The following is a 25870-nucleotide window of genomic DNA, read 5'->3' on the forward strand; positions in this document are numbered from 1 at the left end:
TATGTTACTACTTTGACAGTACTAAATACTGTCCTTAACTGCTGTTTAAGTAATAAATTAGAAACACATGCTCTGTCCTTTTTGTCTTTTAAGGCTATTTTTCTATCAGGCTTCAGAAGAATTCCTTTGACTCATGCTTCATTGATAAATTCATGTGTTCATAGCAAGTAGAAGCTGTAAACTGAATTTTGTTATGTTTCTAGTTGTTCTTTTCATTCAAAAGGTTGAAAAGCTTATTTCTTTGCATAAATTGTTTTGGGAGGCTAATTTCTGACCTCTGTCCTTTAAAGACCAACCAAAAATGTTAACGTGCATGTCTCAAATCCTGATTGTGGCTCTCACTGTACCACCTGCAGACATGCCTACATGAAAGCTTACCAGTGTTTATCACTACTAATGATACATCTTTTAGCTTTTCCAGGAAAAGCAGGGGCAAATGTTCAGGGTTAATAATTCTATCTTTAATTTTATGTTGAGAGAAATTGTAGGATGCTTTATATGAAATAACTAATGCAGTTAGTAACTTTTTGGGGTTTAGAATCATAGAATCATTTAGGTGGGAAAAGGCCTTTAAGTCGTCAAGTCCAACCATTAACCTAACCCAGCCAAGTCCGCCACTAAACCATGTCCCTCAGTGCCACAGGATGGTAATTCCACCACTTCCTTGGGCAGCCTGTTTCAATGCTTGACAACCCTTTCAGTGAAGACATTTTTTCCTAATATCCAATCTAAAACTCCTCTGGTACAACTTGAGGCCATTTCCTCTCATCTTTTTGACTTATGGTGTGATTCTTATTGTAAGTCCATTGCTAGTGTCATTAGCATTGGTTGGAATTAGTTAGTACCAAGAAAACTTTTGATATCCTAAAATTTGTGTTGTGTGCATTCCCATTGCGTAATAATGTCTTGAACCTTACAAGGTCAAATCTTGATAATTTAATTTTAGTATAAATCTATTAATCTGTTAGGGGTAAGAAGACATTTTAATCGCCCATCTAAAACAAAAGAGGAGAAAAAAATATTTCTAAGGCAGAAAGTCAAGGATCAAATGTTTACTGTACTTCACCTCCCAATGTATAATAATTTGCAGTAATATAGTAAACCTGTACTGTTCCTGAGGTGTGTCTCTCTTAATTAGGAAGCTTTAATCCACTGCATATATATATATACCATCTTCATAGGTTGATTAGCAGAAAACATTTACAGGTTTTTATCTTCAATGAAAAGTAAAATGATGGGTGGCCAAATGTGAAATTTCCATCATCGGGACTCTGATCAGCACTGAGGGCTTGTTCTCCAGCCCCTCTCTCCTGTCTCATTTTCCCAACCTGTTCTTTGTTCCTTGGGCTGTTTGTCACAGTCTGCTCTTCTCTCTGTGCACTTCCAAGTTTGTTCTTTGTGCATTCACGTTGACCAGGTTCTTCCTCCATGCATGGGGGACCGAATGGGTGGCTCCTTTAGACTACAGGAAAAAAATGTTGCCTGCTCAGCTCAGAGTTTGTGAATATCCAGGGAAGGTATGTTCAGTGTATAGGTACATTTTAAAATGAGGTAGTTAGCAGTTTTAAAACCTAAATCTTTACTGACCATGTCTGTGCTGTAAACCTGCAAGGCCTGGTGAGTAGGAGAAAATTTGTGGGTTTGCAGGGTTGGCAGCCCCTCAAGCAGAAGTTCCATCCTGCTAAATTTTACCCGAGGAACTGCCAAACCATGCAATACAACATGAGACAGAAAAAAGCAATGAGCCTGTAGCTGTAGTTTGACAGAGTAACAAGCTCTGGGGAAGATAAGGATAGTCTTTGTATCAGCAGTCCTCCTTACTTGTAATGTGCCAGAATGAGAGATTTACCAAGATTGTGACTTATTATTTCAATGTTACAGGTTCATGAAAGCTTTAAGTTATGCTTCGTTAGATAAAGAAGATTTATTAAGTCCTATTAACCAAAACACACTTCAGCGTTCCTCTTCTGTTCGCTCCATGGTTTCTAATGCTACATATGGTAGCTCTGATGATTACATTGGCCTTGCCCTCCCAGTGGATATCAATGAAATATTTCAGGTATGTATGTGATAACTTAATTGGTTTATTTGCACTTTCATACTGAAAGGTAGTCAACTGTTGGGTTTCCATGAGAATATATTAGTTCTAGAGAACTGAGGAAAAATGGATGTGGTACTCTCAAGGAACGCATTTTGGAGAAAAAGAGTTTCTTTTGTAAGCTTGTTTACAGAAAAGCCTGTTTTGTATTATTAGGCAAATAATGACACTGACTAGGTTAGAAGAGTGTTACATAGTGGCAGCATAAATACGGTGTTGTAAGATTTCTAGTTGACAGCTAGATTTTATACTAAGATTAGCATAGTCTATGGATATTTGTTAATACCTCTGTAGCCAACTAGTTGATATGTTCGTTGTTCAACCATAAACCATGTCCATAATCACATAGTTACTATCCTGCTACTGTGATCTTAATTAAATACTACTTTATTTATATATATGTGATAGCATTAAACCACATTGTCTTTATTTAACCTCACAGGTGAATATATTTGTTAAAACAGATTTAAGTGGTTTATCAATTGCCTTCCTCTTTCTACTTCCTTAAAACACATTCCCATCTAACATACTGATGTGTCACAGGATTTAATATTCTGTTACTTAGTTATCAAAAACAGGACGTGGTCTATGTCAAAGGTAAATCAGTGGCCTCCTTATCTTTAATTTACTTGTCTTTGCCTTTCAAGCCTAACTTACTTTCTTACTAATCTCAAAAAATTACTGAAGCTAGAGCAAAGGCAAGATTTTCCATCATATCTGCTTCTGTTCCCCCTTTATGAAATGACTACTTTTTCTTTCTCCTGCAGAGTCTTTTTGACATATTTATGTTGTCTCATTTATTCTCTCTTAGAGTTGAGGTGTGTCTCGACTTAAAACATCTTACAAGGAACGTTTTAGATGTTCTGGGTGTTTTCGCACTGCTCTCCTGAGATCTGCAGTGGTGTAGAGTGATCATGGACGGATAGATCATTAATAGCCGCTTCTGGGTCACTGGTTTCCTTACAGCCTGTCACGATTATATTTTGACATTTACTGACTGTTCATAAGCCTTAGTTAAGAAATATTCATTCACAAATGTATGTTTTTCTCATTGGCTTTTCTTTAGTACTCAGGAGTCCATTTTTAATTTCCTCCTGTGATTAGATCTTTTTCCTGAAGTAAAAAATGAACATTTTATTTCCTCATAAAAATCTGTTTTTCCTTTGTATATGATTATCACCTGTGCTAATTTTAATTTTCACTTGAATATTCTAGGTAAAGGAAACTCCGTATTTCCAGAAGAAAACTACACCTCCATTTGATGACCGTGGAGCTAGGGTCTTTGTACCTGATGCAGGAGGTACTGTTTTGTTCCTCTCCTGTACCTTTTTCTTATTTATTTGTACATGAGGGGCAGGGCAGGGCTGTGTTCGTTGATTTTTTTCTTTGCAGAAAAGGTTATTTTTAGCTGTTCAGTTTTGAGAGCTGTGTTCTGGATTCAGGATAGCGGGCCGCTAATTCCCTGTTTCATTTAGTTTGTGATCATGTGTTCTTGATTTAAAGCAACATAAGCTTGGTCCTGCTCTAAAAAACGAAAGAGGAAAGTCCACTTATGCTAAATGAAGATTGGTAGTGATACTGCGTGAAAGTAAAAAACTTAAGCTAAAATAAAGTATGTTTGCCACATACATATTGAGCTGTTACGTTTTGACTTCTCTTTGATTACATGTGATAATTTACAGGAACCTGTGTATTTCAGAGAGTAAATTTTGTCTCTGTGATGTTCCCATGACAGTTGGTCAGTGGACGTGATGGGACATGGTACAAGAGAATTGCAAGAGCTCTGTAATGCCTGGCTTGTTCTGGAATGCACTTCCTTTTTACTCCAGAGTTGTCAGAAATCCGTAGGGCACCAGTATGTGTCTTTTCAGTAGGTCAACTGAAAAAGCAGCATTGAAACTGGTCCAGAAGGATAGCTGTTGTCTTGCCTCGTAGTTAGCTGGAACTTTACTACAAACACTTTGAACACCCAAACAGACATACCTTACTGATTTTATTTTTTTCTTTCTTTTGTGTTGTTAGTGTAACATATAAAGCCGATTTCCCTGAAAGTGTGTTTCTGTAGTTGCTAAGTTTCAGTGTAAATAACGCTTGTGCAAAATTGTGTTTGTTGGTATTTTCCACCCAGGGAAGAGCATGTCGCTAAGTCGTAGGGTTTTTTTAGTTGTATTTCTGTGTTCGTTGGTCATTTAAACAATCTGGTATATTATTGAACTAATCTGGTTTGATAGTATGAAAATTTGTAACGTTAATGTTACATGGGTATTACTGTTACTAATGTTGATATAATGTCAGGATTTCCCACATGTTTTCCTACAGGATGTGTATACAGTGTGTGTGTTTAGAGGTTGAATTCTGTCCTTTGCAATGTTTTGTTATATACAATAAGCTGGGACTAAAATGCGATGTCTATTTCCCAAATACTAACAATCTTGGGAGCTTCACCACTCAAAAAAAAAAGTTTCTAGATCTTCACACACACACCCTTCCCAGCCTTAAAAGGCTTAAAGGGGGAAATGTAGTTGAAATAATGTTGGTTGCTTGAGTTGGGTTTTTTCTGATGTCTAATTGCTTATCTATAGGTCTTCCATCAGGTACAAGTGATGTTGTCAAAAGCCCTTTCCAGATGCTCCGACAGCAGATCAGTCTCACAGAAATAATGAATACCAGCCGTTCAGATGCCTCTCAGTTTTTAGAAAATACAGAGGATACAGGGCTACAGGAGCACACAGATGAGAACTGCCTGTACTGTGTCTGCATTCAAATACTGGGTTATCAGCCTAACAATAAAGTGAACTCTTCATATAGTCGTACAGGTTAGTGTTCCCTGTGGGGAAGCGTGATAAAACAGAATGAAAATACTGAATTTTGTTCATCTTTAAAATAGATTAATCTGTAAGGTTTCTTCCCTTACTGACTTGAAATTAATTCTCCTTAATAAGTTCATTGTGTGAGCAGTGGTATTTCTATGGTCATTTCCATCTTTTTGATTTCTAGTGGTGTTAGTATGACTAGGTGCCTGCATGTTTTTCTAAATATTTCTAGCAGCTTATCAAAATGCACAATTTGAAATCTTATTCAGTACTTAAAATCCACGTCCTGAAAAACAACACTGTCAAGGAAACAAAGTCTGACTTCAAAGCAAATCTGTACCATAAAACAAAACTAAGGAAATCTGAGGAGTCTGAAGTTAAGCTGCATTTTTTGATATTTAGTCATGTTTTTTCATATTTTGAGCTTCAGATCAGATTCAGAATTATTTTTTCCTAACCTCCTCTGCATGGCGTGCAGTTACATGCCCTTTTGCAATGCCTGTAGTAAAAAGATAATCCAGTAACGGATGCTTGGTAGGTATCCTGACTGTTTAACAACACATAGAGAGTCCTGTTGGCAAGGGGGATAATGTACAAAATGTGAGGAATGGCCAAGAGCGCTGAGTTTGAGCTTGAGTTCGGTACCAGACTCTGTCAGAGGCACACAGCCAAAGGATGGGAGTCAACGAACATGTTGATCAACTTGGTGATCTCCAAACATTCCTTCAGACCTATGTTTTTCTGTGTTTTTTCACTGTGCAACCATTAAAAGCTTGGATTTTATATTCATCTTTTTACATTCAAAATGCCAAACGGTGTGAATAGTGAAACCTCCCAGAAGAATCTTACTTGTCACATCTTTCTGTTGATGAAGGCAGAGCCCTTTCTGCAACACCGATAATTGTACGAGCAAAAAAATTTATGCGTATGCAAGAGCATCTTTATTATATTATGTAAAATACAGCACGGATATATCAGTAAAAGCCCCATGTGTGATTACAGTTTTTGTGCTTCCGTCACAGTCTAAAAGAGTTTATTATCTTCACTCAAGTGTTTTTAAGATTTGAAAAAGGTGATTTTTAGACATGTTGAGTATGATTTGTCCAAAATCCAGCGTCTAGATTCCAGCTGATTTATATGCACACAGTACTTAGTGCATCAGTGTCTTGCATGCTTACCATGGATGGAAAATAAAAGTGTTTGAAGTGAGGAAAAGCATGAATAACAAAGATTCAACATCTTGTTTGTGTCAGATTTTTCAGACATTCCATATACTGACTGGTGTGGGCAAACCATACACAATCACTTAGATGTGCATTCCTCCAAATTTTCTGGGATTTCGGGCTGTAGTGATGCAGTATCCCATGGTTCAGCTAGCAGCACCAAGAGTACAGAGCTTGTACTAGGTAAGTTTGAAAGCATTATGATTATTAGAGACTATAATTCTTGAAGTGTTTTTTAGGCATTGTGGAAAAATACTATTTCATTTATACATACTGCAAGAAAGTAATGCTCATTATTATTAAAAAAAAAAAAGACAACAAAACCCCCAACAAAACAAACGCAGAAATCAACAAAAGAACAAGAATAAAAAACAACAAACAAAAAAAACCCTTTGGATGATTTAGTTGTTATCCAAGAAAGTAGCTGAGTTGTCCATGGTTATGGCAGATTGGAGAACAGACTTTTAAATTTGCGCTCCCCTTGCTATACAGCATTTCTGCAGGTTATCAAACAGTTCTGTATACAGCATTACTAGCAAACTGATTGCCTTTTTTTCCTCACTGGTGTCAGTTTAAAAAAAATAATAAAAATTGCTGAATTTCTCTAAAGAGGAAGACACTTCTTTTTTAGGCTTGTGTTTTACATTTTGAATTATCATAATTTCTCACGAAGTAGCTGGTTGCTGACGCCTCCAGCACCTGATGGAAACAGACCAGCTAATCGCCTGCCCAGTTTGCAACATGATTTTGTGGTAGAGGCAGCACTGTAATTTCAGAGGTTTTTCCATTTATGAAAAAGTTTACCTTTTCAAAATATTTCTATGTCAAAATTCCTGAAAATAGTATCTCTTTTAAAGTTTGGATTTCGGGGGAAATACTTGTTGGTACTTCAGAATACATACATAGGTGTGTGTGTTTATGAAACGCTAAGACAAGCTTACGTGGCATAAGATTAGCACAATCAAAGACTATTCTGTTTAAACGCCGCGCTGTTGAATTTGTTTTTCCAGGAGTAAAATCAATCCCAGATGATACACCAGTGTGCAGAATACTTCTGCGGAAAGAAGTCTTACGTTTAGTAATCAATTTGAGTAGTTCAGTAGGAACGAAGGGCCATGAAACTGGACTCCTGACGTAAGTTCAATACGTTTCAAATGTTTTAGCAACACTTAGATGTACGTATTCTCTAAAATCTCTAGGATAGTGATTCACCTTATCTCTGACTTCTCAAAAAATTGGCAGGCAGATATGCTTGAATGACTAAACATAACATAAAAGAATTTTCCTTTTAATATTTTTGCTCTGTCTTTAATTCCCTACTCTTTCCCAGTCTTTTTAAAATCAGCGATTCAAATGTAGTGATATTTCATTACATACCCAGTATATCATGCATCTTTAAAAAAGAAATTATAATTATTTTTGCATATTTGTGCCAAATATGTATCATACAAGCAAAATAAAAAAACTGGCAGTAACTTCTTGAGAAACACAAATCTGCTTTGAGCAAGAGTACAAATACTGGAATTAATTTATGGTAAAAATCACGTTAAAATATAGGAATATAAATCCAAGGAGCAAATGTTATAATAAAACCTGTAGCTTTCTGGGCTAGTGACATTGGAAACTTAACATACAATTGCTAAAAGAAAATGCAGAAATATTCATTTTAGTTTTAAAAATGGTTGCAGTTTATTAAGTTAGGCTTTCCATAGTTTTTTATTACTGCTCTACATGTGGATGCCAATTTTTTGATATACTGTTCTCTTTCTGCATCTATTATTTTAAGACAAGGTGATCTCAGCGTTTCTGTACAACTTCCAAATTATTTATTCTGTTTCATCTCATTGATACAGATTTCTCCCAGTTTGGTACAGTCAAAACGTTGTTGAACAGTTTTTTAAAAATACGATGCAAATCTCTTCAAGACTCAGGAAATTTTGTTTTTCCTGTTTTTCAGAATTAAGGAGAAGTATCCCCAAGCATTTGATGACATATGCCTTTACTCTGAGGTGTCCTACTTGTTAGCACATTGCACATTTCGGCTTCCATCTCGAAGGTTCATTCAGGAGCTATTTCAAGATGTACAGTTCTTACAAGTAAGTGGAGGCTTCAAATGTGTTGAATGCACCAAAACATGCCAGCTGGTTTCATGTTCTGAATAAAAGATGCTTCCAAATATGTCTTGAAGGAAGCCATTTTATGACATCTCTCTGGTAAAATCTTTAATAACAGGTAATACTTCATCTGTCTTTTTCTTTTAGATGCACGAAGAAGCAGAGGCTATTTTAGCAACACCAACGAAACAGCCAGTAATTGATACATCCGCTGAGTCCTGACCTCTGTCTCAGGCGGTGCATTGCATACAGACTTTCTGAAATCCTCAGACAACCTCTGACTGACTGGATAAAAAGCTTGGAGCATCATCTTCTAGACCGTTACAGAAGCTATTGGTACCTGAAGACTGAACTAAAAACTTTTTCTTCCTCAACCAATTACTGCCCCAGTCTTTTGAGCCCTTTGGGGATTTATTAAACATTACCATAGTTTTAATAATAGTAATTACCAGTATATGCAAGAGCTGAGCACTGAACACCTCCACAAGTTTTCATTTCATTTTCTACCATAAATTAAAAAAAAAAAAAAATAGGACAACATGCAGAGACATCTTTTTTTGATTGACTTCTGATTCTGTTCCGGAAAAGCAGAACGATGCCTTGCTTTTTAAGCCCTGGACACCAGGAATCAGAGAGATGAGGGTGCATTCCATTGCCAGCAATGGGGAGCCGTACTGTAAATGTGGACACCAGGGGATAATGTTAGCCCTTCTCTGTTGGTTTTTGTACTGTTTATAACACTACTTGGGGGTTTGTAACTTCAGACAGAAAGAAAAGCCTCTGAATCTGAGGTTTCCTTTAAGTTATTTCAGTGTTGCTGTAGTTGTAAGTCATTTTATTAGCAGTCTCTCCAATCTCATTACATTTACGTACATGTATCTTATCTGAACCAGTTAAGGATTTTCACTACAGTTTGATTTTTAAAAAGTAACCAATCATTTAAACTTAAAACGTTGAAATCAGATTCTTTTCCCTGAATGATATGCATGTGTTTGCAGTTTCTACACTCATGCTCATATAGGACGAATGTTGGTCTTACTCTTAACTAAAGCCCTTTAAAAAGCATGATTTCTGTCAGATATAAATGAATATTGCATAAACTAAACTTGAAGACATTTAATCATTGCTGCTTTTGTGCGAAGACATAATATGAGTGTTTTCCAAGTTACATGAAAACAGCCTTTTATGAAAGCAAAGGTTTATTTGAATTGTCAACGGATGAGTGATCAAGCATCAGGTAGTACTAATAATTGTAGTGAAAAGCCTTAAGTACCAAAGTTTGGAGCAGCAGTACTTGTCATTTTACATTGGTATTTAAGACTTGTTGCAAAAGCTTAATGATACAGTGACTGTTAATGACTGAAATAGTTGCCTCTATCATGTTACTAGTCAGGTTTCTAAATTAATGAGTGAAAGCCTAAAAAAAAGAAGAATCCCCATCACTTTTATCACGGATCTAAAGATTCAGAAGCTTTTAGATGAAGGTAATATAAATATATGCAAATGTGTACATACAGTAGCATGGCCACCTTTGTTAGAATGCCTGTAATAAAGGGATTACCCTTTGATTTTGATATAGGTGAATAATTCAGCTGGACTGTACTAAGTAGAACGTATTTTTATCCATTCACTTTTACCATTTTTTATAATTGTCAGATTAATACTTAAGATAAGTGAAATTTATCCTGATGCTCATAACTCTGTTCTTAACTAGCTATGCTACTGGAGATTTCAATAAGTAGTCCTGTGAACAGTAAAACACGATTCTAGTGAAACGTAGAATTTATTTGTTCTTATTGGAAATTTCATCTTGCCACATAAGCACTGCTTTGCAGCTGTCACTTCACTGAGTTCTTAGGTGCACTGCCTGCCATCAGGTTCTGGTAAAGCAGATTGTAAGCTGCTGCTCATAGTCAGATTTGGTTCCTAAGATTATCTTTTCGTGAGTTCCCACTGAAAGAAGGAGCAAAAAGAAACTCATTCAACTCGTGTGTGGTCAGTGACACAAACAATAGATGTGTGTCAAGGCATGTTTGAAATGCTCTGAGAACATACCACACCAGTAACTATTGGACTTCTCTGGTCATAAGAAATAAATGCTTCTGTAAAACCAAAATGTCAGTCACAGTAGACCAAATAGTGGTATAAACTCCAAAGGAAATAATGTAGTTTTCCCAAAAATGGGGCTAGCATATCTTATACAGTAGTTTCAAACACTACCTCAGTTAGTCTAGAGTGTAAGAGATTTGTTTTAGTAACTAGATGGGGTTACATCAAACAACTCCATGTTATTTTTCTGCAGTTTAAGCAAAATAAACAAGTTTTATCACCTGTATTTAAAAAAAAAAAAAAAAAAAAAAACACCTTTGTTCTTGTTACCAGTTTAACCCATAGCACTTATTGTAGAAAGCGCCGTAGGAAGGCCTCTGATTTTAAAAAAGTAAGCAAAAGCGATGTCAGTATACTTTTGAAATAATATCCATCCTGAAATGCTTATGTGTTCTGAAGTACTCGCTTGTTTTGGGGATCCATGACAACAGCAGCTTGTCGTATGAATTATGGCTGCAAATTCATTTAGAAAACGTGATTTTTATTATTTTTTTTCTAAAAGTGTTTGAGTGTCAGTAGATTTCAACAAGTATGCATCAAGGATGTAAAGTCTGTACTGTATATAATACAACATTTCTAGAGTTAATTTACATATTTACAGTAAGCTCAATAATGCTTTGTGTTAATTGGCAAATGAAGGGATACTGTTATTGAAGGAATTTGATATTGGCCTAGTTGCAAACTGTGAATTTCTAATTCTGTAGATTTCTTTTTTTTAAAATATCCCTTTCAAAGTTCTTATTTTGGGGTTTGTTTCATGAGGAAACTTCAAAAGAAAACAGTAGTAAATAAAAGTTTTGCTTATATTAACCCTAATAAAGAATCCTTCCACTTCTCCTAGAAAGGTTTGCAAGGGAAGCTGACAGACCACCTGCTTTGTGTTTTTCTGGTCCAAACAATTGGTGATGCTGTCGAATAAGTGGTAAAGCGCATACAGCGTTCACTTACGCTATATACAGGTACAGTCTGGTTGCTGTGGCAAAGAAAACTCCTGAATGATTCAACATGCCGACACAAAACACCTGGCTCTGAGGCTGAAGCCTTTGTGGGCAGGAGAGGCTGGCAGTGAAACCCATCGCAGTTAGTCTACTGCATCAGCTGGCTGATTGCCCCAAGTCCGCTTTCACAGCGGGGGGAAAGGGAGAGCCCTTTCCCAAGGGCGGAGAGCTAAGGGAAGGGATCCCGGTTACCTCCCCACGAGTGGGGAGGAGGAGGCAGCTGGGTGCCGCCAGTCTCCTTTTGGAGACAGTGTCCAAGTTCAGAGATGCCGAATTGCTCCCAGATGTCACGGACATCACTTGGAGCTGGAGATGGTCAGGCTTTGAGGTGCTGAACTTGTGTGTTGGGCGCTTGGCACGCTGTATTTGAAACATTCGCTTCTCTTCATCTGACAGTTCTTACTTGACCTGACATACGTACCCTAAATGTGCTCTCACTGGGGTTTGTTGTTTTTCCCAGGACGCAATGAAGTGCTGACGTATTTGGTAGCGTAGGGCGCGGTGGCTTGGCATGCCGCGGTAAGCTGCTCTTGGAAACATTTAAAAAGGCAGCAGTGAGAGTCCTGCGTGTCGTCCTGTCATCTTATTTTGAAATGTGTGTAGAGGTCTTGAAGGAAGGTTGTAATTTGCAGTGAGAGGCTGAAAAAACCTATAGCACTTTTCCTCGGTGCCTGAAGAGAAAGGCAGCTATTGGAGAAGCAGGCCATAATGAAAGCCTGGTGAGAGGCGACAGAGTCATCATTTCTTCTTAGTCTGTGTCCTGGATTTGGTACTTGTCTTTTTGGGCTGCAGGAAGCTGGTGTTACCGTGTAAGCGGACGTGAGCTCAGGCCGAGCAATCGCAGTAGGATTCTTGCCAGGCTTGGGAGCATCTGCGAGGCTTCTGCTCCCCTCCTGGCAGGGCTGGACGGGAGTCCTGTTACTCAGGGCTTCGCTGCTGCCAGTTGAAAGCAGGTCCTGTAACTTTGTGGCTTTTTAAGTTGCACTTCTATTATCATGTGCTTATTAAAGGGGATACTAGGTGAGAGTAAAATCTGAGAACTGTAAAAGACCTTTGGGGACATGCTAGAAACTGTATTTCACGAGAAGCCCCCCATCTCCCTGGTTTTTGTTTAATTCCTGATTCTGGTTCCCTGGATAGTTTTGTTTTCAATAGATTTGTACGTTCAGTAAAGAATGTGGATTTTTGTTGGACTATTTTTGTAACATAGATAGACAGCAATGCCACGGCACGCAGAAATTGCACATTTTGCTTGAGTTGCTTTGTAAAATACACTATTTGAGAAATTTAATTTATGCCAAAAAGTAGTAACGTGCCATTTTGCCACTGAGTAGGGTGTTTCAGCACAACAGGCAACATCTAAGAGGGTAAAAGGCAGACATTTTGTAGATTTAATTGAAAAATTGTTCCAATACTGGGCTGTCAGCATCCCTAAAACTGCATTACAAGAGATTATCTAAATTAATCATTCTGAGGAGGGAAGGGATCAAGGAAAATCTCATGACTAATTCTCCCTGTCCCATGTGGTCTTTATTTTTATTTAGTAATGCGCTGCTACATATTTGGAGGGTCTAGTGTTTGTAGGTCACTGAAAAGACATTGAAATCTGATTTATATTGTATACCTGTAACATAGAAAGAAAAAGTATTTATATATTTTCTGTAAGAATATTGCATTGAGCTGTGTATAATTTAAACAGAGGCTTGTCCCAAAATGGTATTGCCCACCTTGATTTGTTTTGTTTTGGTTTTTTTTTTTTTCCTGGGTTTTTTTTGTATAGTGTGTACAGTTCATGTCAATGGGCATTAAAAGCCTCCTCAAGCGTAATCTTATCAAAGGGATGCATTGTTAATAAAATGTACTTAAACTTCTTACAGTTGTTCTGGTCTCGTATGTACCTCTCACCGCTAGAAGTGGGTTGGAATTATTTATATGCGTAAGGTACTAATTAACTAGAACAACCTGAAGCTTTCCAAATAAACATTGTTTTGTCAAAAACATATTTTACATTAATGTTTTGTAAGATGTCTTATAAAAATAGAAGGGAACCCTTTAATTGTTTGTACACCACTTTTATTTTAAAAATTTAGCATGCTGATACTGAGAATTAGTGATTTTCTATTATATGCTGGTTTACACATTAGGATTTCAACAACAGCTGTGAAAGTTGAACTATAAACAAAAATAATGACAGAAGTTTACAGCTTTGAACTCAAATATTAATGCGAGACAGATGTCTTAAAGATAAAAATTATACATGCCTCCCCACCCATGCAAAAATACTTGTCTAATCTTTATTTCTAGTTCTAGTGCCTGGACCATGCCTGTTGACTGGCACAGAGGCATTGTCCTCCCTGGAATCCCCTGTTTGTGTGCTTTTAAGCACAGGTGGTTTCATGGACCGCCACCCCTCAGGGCCAGCAAGCAGAAAGGATACACCACACTTCTCATCGCCTCGCTGAGCAACTGGCACCTGGTACCGGGTTTCCTTGCTTCCAGATAATGAAGTTTCATCAGTGCAGGATCTCCCCAGGGGAGACGAAGGGAGCAGAGGTGGGAGTTTTAAACAGGCCAAGGTGTCTTGCCCCACGACCAGGCAGGCACAACTGGCCACGTGGCGCCCACCCGCATCCCCCTCCGCTCACTGATTGCTGCAGCCAAGCTCCACTGACGGCAGCTTTTCCAAAAGTAGGAATTTGCCCTTTGTTAGGGCTGTTCTCTGGCATGAGGAACTGCAACACGTTGGAATTTAACATGTTTCATGGAATTGTCTGACTTTTGACTGACTCCTGTATCACAATTCCTTAGATTGATTTAGGATACCTTGCAAATCTTTATAAATAAACGGGCCTTTTTTGAAATGCACAGGTAGGAAGTTTTATGTCAGTAGTGGCAAAACAGCTCCCTTTTATGTTTTTTTTTTTTTTCAGCAGTAAATCTTTTGAACTACACAAGTACATCTGATGTGATGAAACACTATGGAGAAGGAAATGTTTTAAATTGTAAAGACACTGTGGTAGCAAATCTTTAAATGCACAGTAACTCGAAGGAGAGTAACGGGAAGAGAGCAGGAGTTTCTCTGGGATGTCCCCACTGAACGGCCCCAGCCCTCTCCCTCACTGCCCTCTTCTCTGCCAAACTGCAGTTCAGCGGAGTGACACCAGCCACCTTTCCTTACCCCGCTGCCTGCAGGCTGAAAGGAAGCAAATGCACCGCACTTGTTTTCCCACTTCCCAAGTAAATCTGTGCAGGACCTGCCTGCAGACACGGTGCAGTCTGCGTGGACTCCTGAGCACAGCTGCTCACCCCAGGGTTTGTACCTGCCTCTGCACCTCACCTTCGCCTGCTCCGGCTCTGCAGCCAACACTTGTCTCAGCAAAAGTCTGCGTACGGTCTCCTTTGGTTTTCCTGTTGCAACACAGCTCAGGGACATTACAACAGTATCTTTAAGCAACAGTACAAAACCTACATGTGGTTCAGTATCAAAACTCTGCAGCTCCTTAGTTTTTATGAAGTGTGATCAGGTAGTTACGCATAGGGAAGATGAGTAACTGCATTTTAACAAATTAGCTGAAGATCAAATTGTAAAAAACACTTAATTTTTTACCTTTTGACAACTGCTTATTCTGTGTTCTTAAGTCAAATTCTTTTATTTCTGAAAGATTCCAGACAGCATCACAATAAGGCAAAACCAAAAGGCTCCTTGTGCACTAAGGATGTTGATCTGATGAGACTTGCAGTTACAATTCCAACTATTCTGCTTCATTACAAATGCACAACTTTTTAAAATCGAAATGGAAGACCAAATTCACCACTGCCTACTGTAGGGGTGCTGAGTGTTACAACAGAATATTTTTTTTAATGCATGCAAATGTAGTGTTGGAAGCTCTAGCTCATGTGCAGCCTGAACATGATCTTGCAAATGGGATTCACACCTCTGCATGTGCGTCTGCTCTCCTGGTGGTTTGGGGCTTGCCAGGTAAGTGCAGGGGTTAATGCCAAAAGAAGTGAAGTTTGTGTACACAAGTGGAGAGACAGCGCCATGGTAACACCTCTGCAAACAGCTGTCCTGCTGGAAAAACTGCTTCTTCCCTCTTAACTCCCCCCAATTCTTTGTTTAGTTAAGAGGATTTTGTTTAGGATTTTAAAGGGTCATTCTTCCAGGCAGAGAAGGCAGAAGTGTGAGGGGTCCCAGTTACCAGAAATGGGAGCAGCAGCCCAGTAACAGAGGCCTGAACTATAAAAACCTGTTTTCTCTGCTCTTTCAACTACCAAGTGTAGTTAAAAGATACCTGAAGTAGAAGCAGGACAACCACTGGATTTCAGTGCACAGGGGACTACCTGTGTCGACCACCAAGGTCATCCTCATCTTTTAGTAATGCGCCACACTGAAGGCAGGTAACCCTTCCATATTAATTCCTGACGTCATTTGAGAGGGGGAAAATCCAACCCTCCTCCCCGCTGTTCCTGGGCTGAGGCAGCTGCCAGCGCTGGGAAATGCTCTGTGTGCAGCCGCACCACACACCCTGGCTGGGGGCGGCCAGAGCACGGCCTAAGCACACACACAACACTGCAAGTGAAATGCACTCCTGCAGCACAACAACCCACCTGCTTGTTTGGCTTGCTCCTCTACTTGCTGAATGAATTTTTAATCGCTGCAAAATATAGTAGTTCTTCACACCAGGCCACAAGAAACTGCTGTGATCTAACCTTCTACGTAACACAGGCCACAAAACAGCCCCTAACTCTTATACGATGCCTGTAACTTGTGACGAAACCATAGCACGCATCAGTCCTGTCCACAAATTAGCGTGTTTAAACTAGTCCTGAAGCAAGAGCTTTGCAGCGTTATCAGAAGCAGGGCAGGTGGACTTGTGAAAGCCTTCATCAAAAGGAGAAGTAGTTGTGGTTTTAGAAATCCTTATTTATATTGCGTAAACAAACACAGGACGGACTCGATGGAGGAGAGTAGATCAAAGCCTCCTCCCTAGGCAGTGCACAGCCGTTTGTGAAATGTATCTCAGACTGGTCTTTCTGCCAGCTGTTTCTCTGGGTGTTGAGGCAGCATCTTCATTTAAAATATCAAAGTAGTATCGTGGCTGGTACAGCACCACTGGCAGTTCCGTCTTGCTTCCTTCTCGTGTCTCCGGTAGTTGATAGGGATCGGATTCAACTGCAAGATGAGAAGAATAAGCAAAATTTTCAAACCAAGTATGAGTCTGAGGTGTCGGTGTGGATGTAGAGTCTCTCTCTTCATTGTCATTAGGGTAAACCCAGGAAGAATTGTGACCATCCATCTTATCTTCTGTTGGTGTTGAAGACAACTGGCTCCATGGATGTAATTTCTGGGCTTCGGCCTTACTGTCCACTGCTAGCATGTCAGGAATGCAGTCACTTATTTTCAGTACTTTCTCAGAACCAGTCTACAAGAGAATCATAAAACAAGAAAATCACTTGGTGAAAGGAGCCCTGAGTAAAGGAAAGGAAGTGATTACTTCAAGCACTTCTAGTGTTGTCTTATAATTTTTTTTTTAGTTTGGATCTTTCAAATGAACAGAATTTGAAGGAAAACACATGTACAGAATATTCAACAGAAGCTGTATTTCATGTGGAATTTATGGGAGCAATTTAGAGATTGCTTTTTAAAGTTCAGTATGTCTACATTTGAAGAAGGAACCACGTCCCCGTACGTTTAAAGACTTTGCCAGGTTTTTGACGTGTGCAGTTTTCAGTCTGAACCACGAGCAACTGGAAGGCAGCAGCTGGGGCTGTTAAATTGTACAGAACCCCCCCTCTGGTGCCAGCCTTCAGTGCACACCAGCAGCACAAACGGCAGCGGACACGCCTGTGCCAGGATAAGGACGTGCTCCTAGTTTTGCGACCCTCCTGCACACAGATGGAAGCAGCAGCTCCCGGTTTGAAGGACCTGCAGAAGCAACTGAAGGCCTTTTGCTAATCCTTTCCCTGAGCCAGACCTGGCAGCCCCCGGCAGCAGCCCCTGCATCCTGCCAAGGGCCAGCAGGATGCATCGCTCTGCTGTGCCCCACAGCAGGGGGACGTGTGGGGCAGGCAGAGCGGGCAGATACAGTCCAAAGGCTGCAGCGGAGTGGAGCGTCCTCCGGTCTGCTGTGCTCAGGCCGTGCTAGGTTTTGAAAAGTAACAACAGAAGAATTGCCTACGGTATCAAAAGCTTTAACTTATTCTCCAGTTATGCTTTCACTTTTTGCAGTAACAGACTGCAGAATATAAACTGGTCACTGCAGAGTCACATGAATATCAAAAGGAGAATTTTCCATTAAATGGTGATAACAAATTACGTTAATTTCTGTATAATGAGTGTCATTCATTTTTAAATGTAGTCAACACAAGAAAAATATTTTTCTGAAACTTTACTAATCAAAGAATGGAAAAACCAAAAATACAAGATTTTCAGTGATCTTACCTTAAACTCTTTGAATGACAGCGCTTTGCTCTTGTTAGGACTAGGTATTACAGGACAACAGCACTCCTTCACCCTGGAAATAAGAAAGAAAAACAAAGAATGTTTTTGTTCTCTCATCAAAGCATATTCTACTAGCAGAAGAAACACATAGATGTATACAGAAACAACAGCAGATGATGAGCATCTCAGAAATGCTGCAAGCCACGTACTTACAACATCCATACAGTTGGACAGCCAAAGGAAAAAATGAACGGGGCCTTGCAACAGGCTGGAAGCAAGAAGCTTCAGCTGTGGTTTGCGAATTACGTTAGTTATGGTCTCTGCCTACAACAGAAGAATGCGTTATAACTTACCACTTCATCTTCCAGCGGCATATAGCTGCTACTAGTGATGGAACTATCACTAGCAGGACTAGAAGGTACAGCGTGTTTGCTGTGAAAGAAAAATACTTTAAAAACTTGTTTTCAACTTCTCACTTGTTAAAGTCAATAGAGTTTCTGGGGCAAAAATAACATTAAGCTCACATGGGATACCTGCCACTAACTGAGCAGTAAAACTGCATGGTCCGTGGTTGCAAGATATTTTGGCTGGAAGTTCTGGGATACGGCTGTAAGGTTTTGGACCAAAATTGAATTATTACTAGATTGCTTTTAATTTGCCCTCATGTTAGCATCTTCACTATAAGGGTAAATTTCCAAAAGTTACGACAATAATAATCTCACTTAATTATTTGTTTTAGGTTTTCTCTCAGATCCTCAAGGAAAACAGATTTTTGTCATGACACGTTGACAGAACATCTGTACCTCCAGTATGGAGGGACTATAGCAAGACAAGACACTACACAAGCGTTTTGCTCTCCTAGGACTTATGCTGACACAAGAATCTCCATATTTTCTTCTAGTTGGAAGACACAGCCTTGGGCTACGGTTTTCACAGGCACTCAGTCTATAATAAGCTTGCTGAGGGGAAGCACTAGTTAGTGCTCGCTCTCCCTTTGCCCTGGGCAGTGACCTCCTGCCCTGTGCCAGCCAGTCTGTGTCCTGACCACAGCAGGGAATGGACATGTGTTACATTCTCCTTTTATCTTTTCTGGGTTAATTAAGCCCTCATTTTGATTCCCTGCATGCCTGTACAAATGCCTGTGCCTGCACAAGAGAAGGCTGGCTAATGGGAGCTGGAACACAGATGTAAGAGGCAGAACTGCCTCTGTGAGGGGACCATGAGGGTTTAGACACTGTTCTACTAGTTAGCCTAAAACATTAAGTCTCCTCGCATAGCCAATGCGTCACCCTTTCCTACCCCTCCCCCTTCGCCTCCATCCCCACATTAATTTTCAAGACCAGGCATCTCTGACTGGGATCATATGTTTCACAGCCACAGCTGCTGAGCGGTATTTTCAAGGGAACAGAAGTACAGGCAAACGATTTCCTGTTCCGCTTTGATGATCAAAGCTGCCCAGTTAGTAAACTACAATGCTCAAGCCAACAACCCTTTCTTATTAACCTATGAAGGAGTACCTTGGCAATGGTTTTAGAGACTGATGAGAGTAAGAATCAGTATTAGAAGTTCAAGAGTCCACACAAAAATTACCTGTTTACACACAGGTCTGTACTTTCTCCCATATTAGAAAACTAGTTAAATCCAAATGCAATTCTTCAACGCATTCTAGCAAACAGGACTCACTGGTCATGCAAATGTGCATATATTAAGCGATTTCCCAGAAAGATGTAAGACTTAACTAAGGATGTAAAATTATTTTCATTCTAAGATAAAAACCATAGCTACTTAGAAGTATCAAAATGTCGTATGTCATGTTGGTATGCAAATTTTGTTTCTCAGTTGGATCTTTCTCAAGTGCATGTTACATTGAATTAAATGTTTTCCCTTGAGAAAGGAAGATTATTCCAGCCTTTTAAATCATCCCATCCGTCTGCTAGAAGAGAAATTTTCCACAACCAATACTCACAGTTAAACGGTGTATCTATGTATCTAAAGCTAACGATGGGAGTCTCTCCTGCACCTGTATATGCTTTAACCACTAGTTTGTATTTTGTGTTTGGCAATAGGTGTTTCACGGTGTATCTCTTTTCTTCTGGGTTTTCAATTGTGTATTTACATAGCACTGCACCATCTAAAAAGAAACATAAAATAGAATCACAGAATTACTGAGTCACCACAGAATGACAGAATGGTTTGGGTTGGAAGGGACATTTAAAGATCATCTATAGTTCCAACCCCCCTGCCCTGGGCAGGGACACCTCCCACTAGACCAGGCTGCTCAAAGCCCCATCCAGCCTGGTCTTGAACACCTCCAGGGATGGGGCATCCACAGCTTCTCTGGGCAACCTGTTCCAGTGCCTCACCACACTCACAGTAAAGAATTTCTTCCTGATATCTAATCTAAATCTCCCCTCTTTCAATTTAAAACTGTCACCCCTCGTCCTATCACTACAGGCCCTGGTAGAAAGTCTCAATCCATCTTCCTCATAAACCCTCTTTAAATATTGAAAGGTTGCAATACCGTCTCCCCAGAATGTTACAAATGAGCTTAACTGAGACCGCTAAACCACTGAAATAACATAATGTTTGCAACCCACATTCTTTGTAATTTACACACTTTCTTCTGAGAAGGATGATGCATCCTGACTCATTGCCACTAGGCTGAACTCTCATATCCCTTTGAACGGGACTGGCCACAGCATTGCCCATCCTCTGGCGGACCACCTAATAACCTGCTGTCAAAAGCTGCAATATTTTAATTTCCTTTAGTAGAGCTTTTTAACAGAATGATTACAGTTTTCCCATTTCCTTTTTCACCTTAAGCTGAGGTCAAGTTCTTTGGCGATAATCAAAAGCAAAAGAATGCCTGCCTGAAAAAAACTCTTTTGCCTCTCCATTGTGCAACTCCCAGACCCCAGGGAGAAAAGGGTTAGCTTACTCCTCCTCTTCCCAGTCACACCCTTTGTCAGCTAGCTTAGACAAAGTGGGAAGCAGGAAATCTTCATTTAAACATTTTAAAGTCTAAACGGGATTACTTGCAGAATTATGGTACTTCTATGGTTAGTTTAGTTCTGACAGGAACTCCTACATAAGACTTCAATTCAAACTCAGCTTTTCAGCCTAGTACTAGTTCAATCAGCAGAACGATCTGACCCAACTGGAAGAACAGACAAGGAAAAAAAAATATATCCTTGAACATGTTGGAAACATCTGAAAACCATAACAGAACAAAGTCATCTGGAGCAGTTTTGAGTGTGGAGCAGGAAGATCAGATATAAAACTTTAAATGTGGCTTTGTGCCACCCCACAGCTCAGTTCTGCTGAAGGAACTCCACTGTAGAGCACAGCCACAAATACTTTCACTATAAAAGAATTTAAATGGGGAATTTACACAGTGCTCCAATTCTGAAGGAAATAAATTGTATCCCATCTGTTTCTAAAATACCCCAAATCGTAATAAAACTAACATGCTTCCTATGACTCTCATCCAAGTAGACCACAAACAGATGTTTTCAAAATCCATCCAGAACTCTGATCACAGGAGGCAGAAACTTCACTGCTCCTACAATATTGCAGGAACCTTTTCTAGAGCTCACACTGGAGTTAAAAGGAGCTACAGACAACAGGATGAGGGCTATAAATCTCCATAAAGCCAGGACCCACTTTCACCCATTTGCATCTCAAACATTAGAGCAGAATCAAAAGCAGCAGATGTTGAAAACCATATATTGCCTAATGAGCCAATGTGCCTGCCTAATGCGAACTTTCTAAGAGGCTGCAATATCAACAACAGGCACAAAGTCTTTCACCTGTGTCAATGACACAACTTCCTAAATCCCAGAGCTCAGTTACCTGGCAGAACATGTTTTTTGGATCCTTTCAAACTGCAGTCCTCTTGTACAGGTGACACATAAACATGGTAACCTCTTACAAAACCAGACTCATTTTTGAGGTGATAATCCCAGGACAGTGTTACTGCACTGGAAGTCAGTTCAACTTTTTCCACTGTAGGGTCATGCAGAGGAGCTGGAAGAAAGGAAATTCAAGTTAAACTTGCCAGATATTCTTCAAGAATGCTTGTCTTCTCACTTGAAAAACATATGAATTCCCATGTGGTGTTTCTGTTTATGTCTCGCTTGTATTTAAAAGCTGAACAAAGCCATAGCGCCCCACATAAACTGTGAACTTCACAGAGCCTTCTCTCAGTCCACATTGTACACAAAGCAGTGGCTGCTAATCACAGCTTTGTTTAGCTATTCTAATTAACGTGGACTCTGCCTGGTCACTGCACTAGTCAAATATCCTCAATTCAGAGTCTCGTACATTGTACATATTTTAAATGCTTCACTGATGATTTAGAAACAGCACAGCAAACACATTTTTACGTAGTGGCAGGAGGAAGTCTGTGTAATTCTGTTTGTGACAGATGACTTTAGCAAATATAATATGCTGCCAACTTACGTAGCTCCTTGAGATAACCAGTCTTCTTCTCCAATAAGGAGGCTCTATTAGCAGCAGATCCATAGATGTGGAAGTTGTATCTCACCCCCGGAACAAAAGCAACTAGAAAATAGTGGAAATGATTACAAAAATAGGTTATAGTTTGTCTTTTGTTTTGCTTTTACTCAACTATAGAGGTCTATAATCCATTAGAATTCTCCTTTGTGTGCTATTGTGCTATTAAAGCAACTGAAGGAGACACAGGATAAACCAAATCTTAGTGTGGATAATGTGGATTGAACACATTTATTCTGTCTGAAAGACAGAACTGGGGAGGGGGTGCAATATATTTTTGTTGCCCTGGAGTATTCAAGATGAATGCACAATATACTCCAAACACATCAAAGAGCAAGGTAATTTCATTTCCTTTTCTGGCTCAGGCAAAGGTCATGTTTTGGACTGTTTAATGTAGACACATACCCATGCATCAGGATTCCATGTTATCCTCACAGACATCCACTCCCATTCAGATTAACCAAGTGCAACCCACTGAAGAACCAGACAACGTTTTTTCTGCTCTCTCCTTCAGTAAGGAATTGTATGAATTGAAGTGCATTTCCTTTATTGCATATTGAAATGCATTCAGTCAATTTTTTTTCAAACATGTTTCATTCCAAAGAGAACTCTCAGCTCAAGAAAATCCAGGAAGGCTATATTCTTGCAGCTGGAAGTATATCAGGGCAACTTTCACACAGCCAAGAAGGATTTAGGTCTAATGGCCATCACTGGGATAAAATGATCCTAATTAAGGACTGGTACTAAGACACACTATCTGTGGCACACCGACAGCACTAAACATCTCACTACACAGTGGGTGCTAAACTGCCTAAGTCTAAGGCAGAGCTCTATTTTGCATCTCTTCTGCTAAAAGATTTTTAACTCCTTCATTAACCTCACCATCCTCCTTCAAGAAGTTACTACAAGCTACTCAAAAGGGTTTTTTTCTAAAATACTATGCTGACTTTTCTAAAAAACTATGCTGATTTAGAAGGCTTACTGGTGCTGGCACATTTGTGGTGTCTAATTCATTTGCTAGGCAAAACATGATGCCACGTGCCCTTGAAGAATTACACTTGCACTGCACAGACTTGAATATTCAACAGGATTTGTTTCCTAAATTCAATTAATACCCACAGCATGAAAGACTGCTGCACAATCAGAAAGAAAAATTGTTCAGCTTTCACCTGAGTTGATCAGAGCACTGGAAGTATCGGGCCCAAATCTCTTCCACTGCAAATCACAAGGCTGTAACATCGGATAATTACACCAATCGATAATGTAACTGTCATAAATATGTCTGGGCTCCCAGGAAATAAAAATGCCATCATCTGTACCATTAACCTGTTCTTCTTTAAGCTCCTCAGTGCCTAGGAAAGAACAAAACAGAGAATCATTTTCCTGCACGAAACCTCAGATTCATTAACGAAGATCAATATTGTTTCTATGATATGGTGTTAAAACAATAATAAAATAGTTACGTTCCTTCACTATCAGACATATGAAATCTTTCATATGCTGAAAACTGATCTCTTCATATGCTGAAAGCTGACAAGCTAAAACTTCAACTGCAGAAACCTGGAGTCATAAACAGAAAGTCACAAAAAGCCAATCACACACAAGAGTTCCTGCGAGGCACCTGCTGCAGGTCTGAGGCCGTAGTTTAAGGCTAAATGTGTTTTGATCTGTGGAGACTCCCTCTGTAAAACAGACTGTCTGTTGTAAGGGATGGATCAATGCACTTAAGCTCAATATACATATAGTTACCCCCTTGCAGGCAAAAATACAGTAATAATTTCCAGATAGCAGTGCTGTGAGTTAAGAGGCCAGGTTAATTTATTCCCCCAAGACGGTAAATTATTACTTCAATTAAAATAGGTAGAAATAAAGCTCTCATAATGGAAATCTAACTGAAAATACTCCTGCTGTTTGTTACCTGTAGCTGTAGGGATGATCAATACTGAAGGGAGTGAACAATTAACATTGTTCTTCGCCATTATACTGATTCTGTAGGAATGGTTATCAATGGAAATCCTTGTGCTATTGTAGACTGATGAAAAGGAGATGCTTTCAGGCTTAGAGCCATCTTCTACTTTTTTCCAGGTTACTTCATATGAAATATTTCTTCCATTTGCTCGAAAACTTGGTGCTTGCTGGGCAAAACGTTATGGGAATAAACACCAATCATTTAGTAAATCTTACCAAAAAAATACGAGAGGAGCATTTAGAACTTCAAATACCTAACTGGATGTATTATTTCTGTAAGACTATAAACACTTGTTTCCATACATGCATACATATACTGGTTGAAATGGAAATGCAGAAATCAGTAATGAGATTTGTCTTATTACAATACTTAGAAAAACAAGTATATGTCTGAAATACCAGGACAGCATACTATCATACAGCTATATGTTATATATAATATTTATCTTAGATTCTTAAAAGACATTTTCATACTGAATTGCTATTAAGTGCACACAACTTGTTAAAGTTCACCAGAGAAGTTTCCAAACACGTTATGAAGGGTTTTGTTTCTGTACCGGTATCTCACCTTCCAGAACAAGGTCACATTCCGTCCCCCCTGAACTGGTATAATTTCTCTCCATATGTCCAGTGTCCCTGATGGAGCTGCAATAAATACAGCAAAATAAAGATGTTTTACATGCAGAAAGGATAAACCCTTTAATTGCTTCCTCCTATTTGAATAAATTCCACCCTCAAAACCTCTTTTTCCCCATCACTCCCAGGTCTTGCCAAAACATTATCCTTTAACTTCTTTCTCCATTTTTTTTTTTCTGAATGAATGTCTGGTTCATTTTCATAGAAAATCTTTCTTTGCTTGCAGTTCCCTGATGCTCGTTCCCACCTCTGCACCGCTCCTCCAGCCCTCACAGAACACTGTAACTGTCTGTCCATCCTCCCACTCATCTGGATTTCCCACTGCCTGCACTGAATGAAATGGCAGAGACTGGCAGGTAAGATGAGAATTGTTTAAGAAGCCACCTTCTTAAAGTTCGCTTAGAGTGCTCCTATGCATGCAACAGCAAAGAACATCCTTCTAGCTTCCCTTCTTAATAGGCTGGACATACTTGATTCTGTTGTTCTGATGGTTCGGGCTTCGCTCCATTCACTCCACCTCCAGAAATGATTAGCTACCCCACAGCGTACTCTAACTGTGTACCCAGTGTATGGCTGCAGCCCACCGAGGGTGATGCTGGCATAATCGAGATGCGTGTCTGAACTATTGTGCTGCAAGACAGAAAAACAGAACAGTCAGAGCTCAGTTCAGCTTCATTAGCAAGAGGTTTTTGCCTGAAAAAAATAGTTCATCTTCTAGATCCTACGATAGCCAGTTAAACTTGACTTGGGAAAGATAATCATAGAACAACAGACAAAAAAAAAAAAAGGAAAAAGAAAGGAAAAAAAAGATCAAAAGACTGAGAGATCCAAAAAGGGGTCTGCAAGCACTTTCTGTGTAACTGTTTGAGTAGGAGTCACTCAAAACCTGTCAAATGACAAGTCTTTACCTCAAGGAGAGAATTCACTGAGACCTTATCCTCAGACAGTCTGAGT

At 39.4% G+C, this 25870-nt stretch overlaps 2 protein-coding genes across 8 annotated transcripts in view; one reads left to right on the plus strand and one right to left on the minus strand.

The window, feature by feature from the left end:
* The window catches only part of RICTOR (RPTOR independent companion of MTOR complex 2), an 89037-nt gene extending 75810 nt beyond the window's left edge, over nucleotides 1-13227 (plus strand). For both annotated transcript variants that reach the window (XM_063321398.1, XM_063321399.1), the window contains 7 exons: nucleotides 1882-2059; nucleotides 3314-3398; nucleotides 4681-4914; nucleotides 6165-6317; nucleotides 7145-7268; nucleotides 8092-8230; nucleotides 8396-13227. In XM_063321398.1, coding sequence (XP_063177468.1) covers nucleotides 1882-2059; nucleotides 3314-3398; nucleotides 4681-4914; nucleotides 6165-6317; nucleotides 7145-7268; nucleotides 8092-8230; nucleotides 8396-8470 — 988 coding nt within the window. In that variant the 3' untranslated portion in view covers nucleotides 8471-13227. The remainder of the gene's footprint in view (nucleotides 1-1881; nucleotides 2060-3313; nucleotides 3399-4680; nucleotides 4915-6164; nucleotides 6318-7144; nucleotides 7269-8091; nucleotides 8231-8395) is intronic.
* Nucleotides 13228-13326: 99 nt separating this feature from the next.
* OSMR (oncostatin M receptor) overlaps nucleotides 13327-25870 on the minus strand; it is a 33346-nt gene continuing 20802 nt past the window's right edge. For all 6 annotated transcript variants that reach the window (XM_063321400.1, XM_063321402.1, XM_063321404.1 and 3 more), the window contains 10 exons: nucleotides 25387-25546; nucleotides 24849-24925; nucleotides 24231-24447; nucleotides 23482-23664; nucleotides 22259-22360; nucleotides 21650-21823; nucleotides 19764-19928; nucleotides 18151-18229; nucleotides 17798-17870; nucleotides 13327-16778 (listed from right to left, as the gene is read on the minus strand). In XM_063321400.1, the coding sequence (XP_063177470.1) occupies nucleotides 16329-16778; nucleotides 17798-17870; nucleotides 18151-18229; nucleotides 19764-19928; nucleotides 21650-21823; nucleotides 22259-22360; nucleotides 23482-23664; nucleotides 24231-24447; nucleotides 24849-24925; nucleotides 25387-25546 (1680 nt within the window). In that variant the 3' untranslated portion in view covers nucleotides 13327-16328. The remainder of the gene's footprint in view (nucleotides 16779-17797; nucleotides 17871-18150; nucleotides 18230-19763; nucleotides 19929-21649; nucleotides 21824-22258; nucleotides 22361-23481; nucleotides 23665-24230; nucleotides 24448-24848; nucleotides 24926-25386; nucleotides 25547-25870) is intronic.

Source organism: Chroicocephalus ridibundus, chromosome Z (assembly GCF_963924245.1).
Source record: "Chroicocephalus ridibundus chromosome Z, bChrRid1.1, whole genome shotgun sequence".
Taxonomy (NCBI): Eukaryota; Metazoa; Chordata; class Aves; order Charadriiformes; family Laridae; genus Chroicocephalus; species Chroicocephalus ridibundus.